This window comes from Nicotiana tabacum, chromosome 15 (genome assembly GCF_000715075.1).
Source record: "Nicotiana tabacum cultivar K326 chromosome 15, ASM71507v2, whole genome shotgun sequence".
Lineage (NCBI taxonomy): Eukaryota > Viridiplantae > Streptophyta > Magnoliopsida > Solanales > Solanaceae > Nicotiana > Nicotiana tabacum.
Genome location: NC_134094.1, coordinates 39,231,917 through 39,242,268, shown reverse-complemented (window position 1 = coordinate 39,242,268; position 10,352 = coordinate 39,231,917). Strand labels below are relative to the sequence as shown.

The 10,352-nt window shown below is 32.7% G+C and overlaps 1 protein-coding gene across 1 annotated transcript; it reads right to left on the bottom strand.

Moving 5' to 3' along the window:
• Positions 1-5,202: 5,202 nt before the first annotated feature.
• LOC142169591 (uncharacterized) lies at positions 5,203-6,018 on the bottom strand. Its single transcript, XM_075231474.1, has 2 exons — positions 5,434-6,018; positions 5,203-5,301 (listed from the first exon to the last, which is right to left on the bottom strand). Exons 1-2 carry the CDS (start codon positions 6,016-6,018, stop codon positions 5,203-5,205), a joined length of 684 nt encoding a protein of 227 aa, XP_075087575.1.
• Between the last annotated feature and the right edge of the window lie 4,334 nt (positions 6,019-10,352).

Here is a 10,352-nt window from a genome sequence, read left to right as displayed (position 1 = left end):
AACATTCTGATTCTTATTTTAAATGCTTAAAGAAAAACCTAGGATCAAAGATTGATACTTTATTGAAGCTTCTTGACAAACCTCATGAAAGGACCATAGAGAGAGAACCTAGTGTTCCAATTAGCAAAGATGCAGTTGATGATCAATGTGATGATATAGATGTGCATGTAGAAGATCATTATGAAAGCGATTATAGAGATGCGCATCTAGAAGATGAAACTGATATTGGCATCGAAATTGGGAAAGGTTAGATATAATTTTTGAATTTGTTATCATTGAAATTTATATTCAATAGCATAATACATATAAACTTTTTTGTGATTACAAATGTATGTAGAATCTTTTGATGGAGTGCAAGTTCAAGATGGAATGGAATGTCAAGACCAGAAAAATCCAAAAGAGACAAGTATAACAGACATAATTTGTAAATCTGGAGTGCAATCTTAGGATTTAGAAAATCCATTGGGAACAAGTATAAGTGAGATTGTATGCAAATGTGTTGAAAAAATACATGATCTATCTACACCTCTCTCACTTAAAGAGAAATTTAGAAATCAAAATGATGCCAATCAAGGTTAGATGGAATTTTCATGACATGTTGAATGTTAGTTTTAGTAAACTATTAGTAACAAGTATTAATTATAAATGTTACAGAATCTTTTGAAACTGCAAGGAAAGAAGATGGAGTGGACTATCAAGCTGATGAAATTTCAAAAGAGAGAAGTGGAGGACAATCTCAAGACATAAAAAATACCCAAGGAACAAGCATAAGTGAGATTGTTTGCAAATGTATAGAAGGAACATATGATATCTCTATACCTCTCTCTCTTATAGACAATATTGGAAGCCAAAAAAATGCTAGTCAAGATAATGATTTAACTGGTATAATCTTGACAGTTGCAAAAGGTTAGACGGAGATTTTTTTCATCTTATACATGTTTGTTTTAATCAAAGATTAGTAACAAGTACTAATTGTGTTAGCTCTTGTAAATATTTTACTGAATCTTGTGAACTTGCAATCGAAGAACATGGAGAACAGTTGCAAGATAAAGAAAATGCAAGCAATATGTCAGCACTATTGTCTATTAAAGAAATACAAGAAGGTAGCGTGGCTAACACAAGTATTGATTGTGTCCTTAATATTGTATTCATAATTCAAATTGTCAGAACATTTCAAAAATTATGTCCATAGTTTTTGTCTCTTCATTTGACAATTCATAGAATTGACGACTTGCAGCAAACTAATGTATATGTAGTGTTGCTTCCAGAGCAAAACAAAAATGAAGCCGTTAACCAATATACTAGGAAAAGGAAGAGAGATAGTATTGTTTTTGATGGTCCATCATTTGCTATTCTTACTCCTACTCCTCCGACTACACAAATGAGCATTGGTGAGGGTTTGTCTATGGAGGTTGAAGGAAATGTTGAAGAAGAGCTTGGTCGAGGGAAAGGGAAATGGAAAGATGATGAAATCAAAATGTACTCGTACATGTATTTTTCATTATGCCAAAGATGATGAAAACTTATTGAAGAAATTTATTGGGTAGTTGGGCAAGGAGAAATAAAAAGTGTAAGTTCCTAAATGTATTCATTATTTCTTAATTGCTTACATTTGTATCTTGAACTTGTAATTTTAAATTCAGGACTAAGTGTATTGAGCTTCCAACTCTAACTTCATGACTAAATGTCCTAAATTTTTGAGCTTGTAACTCTAAGTTAAGGATTAAGTGTCCTTAACTTTTGAGATTGTAAGTCTAAGTTCAGGACTAAGTATCCTTAATTTTTTAACTTGTAACTGTAAGTTAAGGACTACTTGTCCTTAATTTTTGAATTTGCAACTCTAACTTCGGACCAAGTGTCCTTAATTTTTGAACTTCCACTCTAAGTTCAAGACCAATTGTCCTTAACTTATGAGCTTGTTACTCTAAGTTCAGGACTTTAATTTATGAGCTTGTAAGTCTAAGTTCAGGACCAAGTGTCCTTAACTTTTGAACTTGTAACTGTAAGTTAAGGACTACCTGTCCTTAATTTTTGAACTTCCACTCTAAGTTCAGGACCAATTGTCCTTAACTTATGAGCTTGTTACTCTAAGTTCATGACTAATTGTCCTTTAATTTATGAGCTAGTAAGTCTAAGTTCAGGACCAAGTGTCCTTAACTTTTGAACTTGTAACTGTAAGTTAAGAACTACATGTCCTTAATTTTTGAATTTGCAACTCTAAGTTCAGGACCAAGTGTCCTTAATTTTTGAACTTCCACTCTAAGTTCAGGATCAATTGTCCTTAACTTATGAGCTTGTTACTCTAAGTTCATGACTAATTGTTCTTTAATTTATGAATTTGCAACTCTAACTTCAGGACCAAGTGTCCTTAATTTTTGAACTTCCACTCTAAGTTCAGGACCAATTGTCCTTAACTTATGAGCTTGTTACTCTAAGTTCATGACTAATTGTCCTTTAATTTATGAGCTAGTAAGTCTAAGTTCAGGACCAAGTGTCCTTAACTTTTGAACTTGTAACTGTAAGTTAAGGACATCTTGTCCTTAAATTTTGAATTTGCAACTCTAACTTCAGGACCAAGTGTCCTAAACTTATGACCTTATTACTGTAAGTTCAGGACCAAGTGTCCTTAATTTAGGGGACAAACTGATATATATGCTGAGGATAATGGTGTGAGAAAGAATCCATATAAATTATACCATCAAAAAATCAGTAGAAAAATATTCTTCCTTGAGCTTGCAGATAGTAGCTTTGTACTTGATGATAAGGTTTGATAATTCACAAGGTATTTGTTTTCTTTCTTCTTAATTTATTGTTTTTTAATTATTTATGACTGATGGATTTTTTTTCTTTTTTTGCCTTTTTATGAAGCATATTGACATTGCCTTGTATTATTTGAGAAAGAAGGAATGCTACCACCCTTGCGCCCATCCTTTTCGTTGCACAACTACAGATATATTTTTTGATAACTATATACTAATTGTGTATAAGGATTTCAATGAAGATGCTTCAGATTTGTTTTGGTGTGATGATAATCAGTTGGTTCTCACACCATATGTGTGGGGTGACAATCGTAGATGTGGAATTGCTTGGACAAAGGTTGACAAAATCTTTTTTCTATGTCGGCTTCCTTCAGAAGATAATGATGTTGTGACACATTTTCTTTTGGGGGTATTGGACTTGAATGAGAGAAAGATTGATGTGTACGTTTCCATATATAGTGAGCCATATGAGCAAGGAATGAAACACATTGAAATGTATGCACGCATGATCCCCCACTTGCTAAAGTTCTCACAGTTTGAGAAAAATCACAAGTCTTTTGGAAATGCATTCAACAAATTTGATATTCAGTGGCAAAGATCACCACACCAAACTGGATCGTACGTGTTGTCATTTGCTATATAATTTATATGTACTTTAGATTTATTTTATTAAAGATATTATTTAATTGACTCCATATTTTTCTTAGGACTGATTGTGGTGCATTCCTAATCAAGTATGTGGAGTTGTTGATGATGGGAAAGGATGTGGAGAAATTTTAACCTGAGGACATATCAAACTTCAGAAAAGAACTTGCAGCAAATCTTTGGGCACATGGAGAGTGGAAAAGAAATTCTGGTTATGATACACCACCAGAAAATGTTGGCGACGACTATGATAATGAAAATAAAACTTTCTGCCCAAAGGAGTTGTAGTGTAGTTGTAAAGAAAGTCAGCTGTAGTGAAATTGATATAAAATTGCTGTAAAGAATCCATATGAATTCTGAAATATCCTGTAAATTGTCACAAGGCACTTTATTTTATTTGCATAGCATAATATTTTGGTCACAGCTATGCTAAATTACAGTTTCAGCAATAATATGAAGGCATCGTGTTATTAATTTCTTTCTTTATGTTAACTATTGATTTGTCCATTTTTCACAGTTTTAAAGGGCCAGTCTTTGATTAAATTGTCTTGAAGTTTTTAGAAATTCAAAGCAACACACATTGATTGTTGTAGAATTTCAGAATCTGTTAACTACATCCTTATTTGTTGAAGGATGAAAATAATATTCAAGACATATTTTTTTAAATGTGCTAAACTTCTGGAATATAGACAATAAACTGAGATTTCCAGAAGTTAAGGACATTTTAGAAATTTATATCCTATATATTAGATTCATACTTCAAATGTTCAGGACGTTTCAAAAAATTATGTCCTGAAGTCTACTTGTACCAATCTCATTTTAAAAATAAGATGTAGCAAGCTGTGTTTAGCAAGCTGCAGATGTCAATTTTATAACTACTGATTTGTCCATTTTAAATTGCCAGTTTTTTATTAAATCTGTAGAGATATAGCAAAAGACACATTGATTGTTGTAGAACTTCAGGACATTATGTTCATAAACGTCCTGATTTGTTGAAGGATGAAAATAATATTCAGGACATATTTTTCTGAAATGTCCTGAACTTCTGGAAATCTAGATAATAATCTGAGATTTCCATAAGTTAAGGACATTTTAGAAATTTATGTCCTTAATATTAGATTCATACTTGAAATTTTCAGGACTTGTAAAAGATTATGTCCTTAAGTTTTACTTGTACCAATCTCATTTTAAAAATAAAGATGTAGCAAGTTGCAGGCGTCAAATTATATAAAGAAAAGGACTTTCTTGTTTACTTACGGCAAGAATAAAATCTCATAAACAATAATTGGTCCGACAAAGGTAAATTGAACTCCCAAAAAAACAAAAAAAACAAAAAGCAAGTGCAAAGAAACTTTGAAAATTCAGGACATCTTTTATATAACCATCTGCTAATATTTACTTGCTCAAATAAAAACAATCTAAATGAATCCAATTTATAGCAAAAACTTAAAAGAGTAGATAAACATAAGTGGATATATCTATTATTCTCTATGCTTCCTTGAAAATGGATGGATTGCCGGAGAATATATACAAGATGTTCTATTATGACCAATTCTTCTGCAACGACCACATTTGAATGTTATTTTTGATGATTCGGTAGCTGGAATATGCCTTTTCTTCTGCCTTCTACCTGTCGGGACTTTGAAATCTGGAGGTTTAATAATTTGTGACTTAACATTTGTCTTTCATATGTTTTCAACCAAGATTCTTTTAAGTACCAGTCCGAGCAGAAATTGGACTTCTTGATGTTTCTCTTCTCGATAGCTGCAATTGCATGTATACATGGTAATTCATCAAATTAAAACTGAAAACAATCACATGTTCTTTTGTTTAAGTCCACCAAGAAAGTAATTCCTTCGTCCTCAACTCTAGAACGCCATGAATCAACAGGGAAGACCTTCAAAGTTAAAAAACTATAAGTTAGTACATTATGTTAAATTATCATTAAAATAATAAGCTAAAGTAAGAACATAATACTTATATTTAAAGTAAAAGTTAAATCTATCTTTTTCTTCAATTCCTCTTCTACCCAACAAGAAACGTCATAAAAAGTTCCTTCTACTTCATTTCTTCTTTCATAAAACCAACGTTGTAGCTTCACTTGGATGAAATCCATCATTCTTAATATGGGCAACTCTCTTGCTTCTAATAGCACATAATTTATTGAATCAACTATGTTTGTTGTGAGCATGTCATATCTTCGTCGTGGACTACAAGAATGTGCCCACCTTTCCGGTGGTTCTTCCATCAAATAGTCAAAAATCTTCTTATCAACTTTTGCTATATCTGACATATATAGATCAAATTCTTTGCGCCTGTATACTATTGCAGCACTTTGGAAAAATTTTATGACCTCACTTTTTACTTTTCTTCGCTTTAGGTTCTGCTCCAAATGATAGATACAAATCCCATGGTGGCTTTCAGGATATACCTTTGCAATGCCATGTGCAATAGATTGGTGCCTGTCCGATAAAAAGATTAAATTGTCACGGTTCCCAATTGTATTGCGAAGCTCACTAAAGTACCACTCATAGAAATTGTTATTTTCAGATTCTGCAATTCCAAAGACTAGTGGGAATACTTGGTTATTTGCATCCTTTGAAACTGAAATCATTAAAACACCACGATATTTTGACTTCAAAAAAGTTGCATCAACAGCAATCACTGGTCTACAATGATTCCAACCAGCTATTGATGATCCATATGCATAAAACATATAAAGAAACCTGAAAATACAGTTTAACAGAAGGTTAAAAATACAGGACACCAAATCCTTAACATTTACACTGCACACATCAAAGTTAAGGACATCTTGTCCTTAATATTTTTATTGCACATATCAAAGTTAAGGACACAATATCCTTAACATTTTCAGTGCACACATCAAAGTTAAGGAGAACTTGTCCTTAACTTTTACAATGCACACATCAAAGTTAAGGACATCATGTCCTTAACTTTTACAATGCACACATCAAAGTTAAGGACACCATGTCCTTAACATTTTCACTGCACACATCAAAGTTAAGGATACCACGTCCTTAACATTTTCACTGCACACATCAAAGTTAAGGACACTATCTCGTTAACTTTTTCGCTGCACACATCAAAGTTAAGGACACCATATCCTTAACATTTTCACTGCACGCAGCAAAGTTAAGGACACAATGTCCTTAACTTTTTTACTGCACATATCAAAGTTAAGGACACCATGTCCTTAACTTTTTTACTGCACATATCAAAGTTACGGACACCATCTCGTTAACTTTTTTACTGCACACATCAAAGTTAAGGACACCATGTCCTTAATATTTTTACTGTACACAGCAAAGTTAAGGACACAATGTCCTTAACTTTTTCACTGCACACATCAAAGTTAAGGACACCATGTCCTTAACTTTTACAATGCACACATCAAAGTTAAGGACACCATGTCCTTAAGTTTTTCACTACACACATCCAAGTTAAGGACACCATGTCCTTAATATTTTTACTGCACACATCAAAGTTAAGGACACCATGTCCTTAACATTTTCACTGCACACATCAAAGTTAAGGACACCATGTCCTTAACTTTTATAATGCACACATCAAAGTTAAGGACAACATGTCCTTAACTTTTTCACTGCACACATCCAAGTTAAGGACACCATGTCCTTAATATTTTCACTGCACACATCAAAGTTAAGGACACCATGTCCTTAACATTTTCACTGCACACATCAAAGTTAAGGACACCATGTCCTTAACTTTTTCATTGCACACATCCAAGTTAAGGACACCATGTCCTTAGCTTTTTCACTGCACACATCAAAGTTAAGGACACCATGTCCTTAATATTTTCATTGCACACATCCAAGTTAAGGACACCATGTTCTTAAGTTTATAAAATAGACTAATAAGCTCTTTTTGATTGTTTACCTGTTGTTGTCGTCTATCTTTATGTTAGTGAATGTTTTCGGATTTTTACTTTTCATCATATACAAGTATAAAGACAATAATTCATAATTCTCTTCAGGAGTTCCTCTTATTAAAGCTAAAGCACGTTGAATAGCATGTCACGCCTTGTGATAACTAATGTCTAGTCCATGCAATTTTTGCATTTCTGCCATGACAAAGGCTGGTGTAACTTCAAACCTTGGGTCTCGAAGATTGTCGATAATGTAGCCACTAATAAACTTTGAAGTTGCATGCCTTTGATCAGCTTTCATAGTGTTAACTGAGCAGTCATGATTTTTCTCAATCTTTACTATCTTGAATAGTGTTGAATCTTTAATTTTGAAAGCACGCACACACCACCCATACCTATCATCATTGCATTTCAACGAATATCTTGTTGAGCTTGATATAACAAACTTGAATTCAAAATGTCCTTTAATTGCTATATTGGAAAAATAGTTAATTATACTCTTTGTTTTGTCAAATATTGATCCCACCTTTATTTCATCCAACGAAGCATTTTCTCTTAATATCGTAGTTGGGGATTTTTTTTGTTTCGAATTTGAGCTTTGTCTAGTTAGTTGAGTAAAGGTTTTTTCAGCAACTTCTTCTATTACCCGTGCACTCTCTAAGACTTGAATACCCAAAGCTTGTTCGTTGTCAATCTCTATAATGCTTTGTCCTTCTACTTGAATAGAATCAAATGTTTGAAGCACCTCTTCAGTTATTGGTTGAGCTTCAACCACATCTATTTCCATTATTTGTTGGCATTTGTCTTGATTGTCTTGTTGAGTTTCTGTATTGACATGTTCAAAGGTGCTTGTAGAATCAAAAACTCTTTCCGAAATATCAACAATGAAACGACAGCCCTTGAAGAGTGAATGACTTTTTAGTAACTCTATACATGTGTGAAGATCTAAATCTTTGGATACAAGCATTCCCTTGCTTGTTCCCAGAGTGATATCAAACCATATCATTGCTTCAAACTTGTCTCTATCCAATTCAATAACTTCAAAGACCTGGTTAATGAAATCTTCAAATCGAATTGCCTCAGGTACTAGAACAAGCTTTGTTTGATGATCAAGATACTTATAGTCTGCAGTCCATCTACCATTAAAAGCAACTATAATACATATTGTATCCATCCTGCAAGTCAAGAAAATGGGAAATTCAGGATATATTTATACAACAATCGTGAAGTTAAGGACAAGATGTCCTAAACTTTATCAATACAAGTTGCAAAACACAGGACACTATGTCCTTAATATTTAGAACAACAGTCATGAAGTTAAGGATATCATGTCCTAAACTTTATCAATACAAGTTGCAAATACAGGACATTAAGTCCTTAATATTTACACAGTAGTCATGAAGTTTAGGACATCATGTCCTAAACTTTATTAGTATAGGTTGCAAAAACAGGACACTATGTCCTTAATTTTTACACAGTAGTCATGAAGTTAAGGACATCATGTCCTAAACTTTATCAGTATAAGTTGCAAAAATATGACACTATGTCCTTAACTTTGATGTGTGCAGTCAAAATGTTAAGGACATGGTGTCCTTAACTTGGATGTGTGCATTGTAAAAGTTAAGGACATGATGTCCTTAACTTCGATGTGTGTATTGTAAAAGTTAAGGACAAGTTATCCTTAACTTTGATGTGTGCATTATAAAAGTTAAGGATAAGTTGTCCTTAACTTTGATGTGTACAGTAAAAATTTTAAGGACAAGTTGTCCTTAACTTTGATGTGTGCAGTGTAAATATTAAGTACAAATTATCCTTAACTTTGATGTGTGCAGTAAAAATGTTAAGTACATGGTATCCTTCACTTTGATGTGTATAGTGAAAATGTTAAGGACATGGTGTCCTTAATATTTAGAACAACAATCATAAAGTTAAGAATATCGTGTCCTTAACTTTATTAATATAATTTGCAAATACAGGATACTATATCCTTAATATTTAGAACAACATTCATGAAGTTAAGGACATTGTGTCCTTAACTTTATTAATACAAGTTGTAAAACAAAGGACACTTTATCCTTAATATTTTTTAGAACAACAGTTATGTTAAGGACACCAAATTCTTAACATTATGTCCTCAATATTTACAGAACAATCACAGAGTTAAGGACGCGATGTCCTTAACGTTATCAATACAGAAAAGAAAAAAAATCAAATTCCTAGCATCTTATTCTTCAGTAACGAAATAAAAATCCACACAAACACACAAAAGCATATAGAGATATTTGAAACGTTAGAACTTACTGTAATTTTATGGTAAATTTTGGACGAGAAAGTTGAATTCTGAACTTTGACAAAAAGTTTTAAATCGGAAGAGAAGCTTTTGCAATTTTGGACGATCACAACAATTCTCTGCACGTAAGTTTGCACGTAAGTTTGCACGTAAGTTTGAGCTGCTGCTGATCGTGAATAAGGAGCGTATGTATTAGCGAAATCCTATATAGCAAAAGGGTATTTTCGTCCGGGCGGGTAAAGGTTTATTAAAGTAGTGGCTAAAGACTAAATACATTTAAAACAGTGGCTTAAAAGTAAATACATGTGTTATTACTGGCTATCTGTGCACATCGCCCAAGATTGAAGGACTGTCTTGTGTGAAATTCAAAAATAGCCAGATTTATAAGTGGTAATTGAAAAATAGCCACAATTTCAAAAGTAATCGAAATTTAGCCATTTTTCATGTAAAGATAAATTTGAACGAAAATACTGATCAAAATCCGGAAAATATTCCAGCATAATATATTGGAGTTCCAGTATATTATACTGAACTTCCAACATAATATACTGGTCCAACATAATATGCTGGAAGTTCATATACAGGTGCTCCAATCTCCAATATATTATGTTGGAACTTTTCGTGTTGCAGCAAAATAGTGGCTATTTTTTAATAACTTTGTAAATGCTGGTTATTTTTTAATTATTAGTCCGAAAACTAGCTAGCTCATGCTATTTTTACGGATGTCTTTCGGTAGTCTCGGTTAAACTAT

What these genes read in the sequence shown, in the direction of transcription:
- LOC142169591 (XM_075231474.1), bottom strand. Translation starts at nt 6,018, where the DNA reads ATGATTTCAGTTTCAAAGGATGCAAATAACCAAGTATTCCCACTAGTC. An exon ending in TTTATGACGTTTCTTGTTGG is followed by an intron (nt 5,302 to 5,433) that starts GTAGAAGAGGAA and finishes TTAACTTTGAAG; the next exon opens with GTCTTCCCTGTTGATTCATG.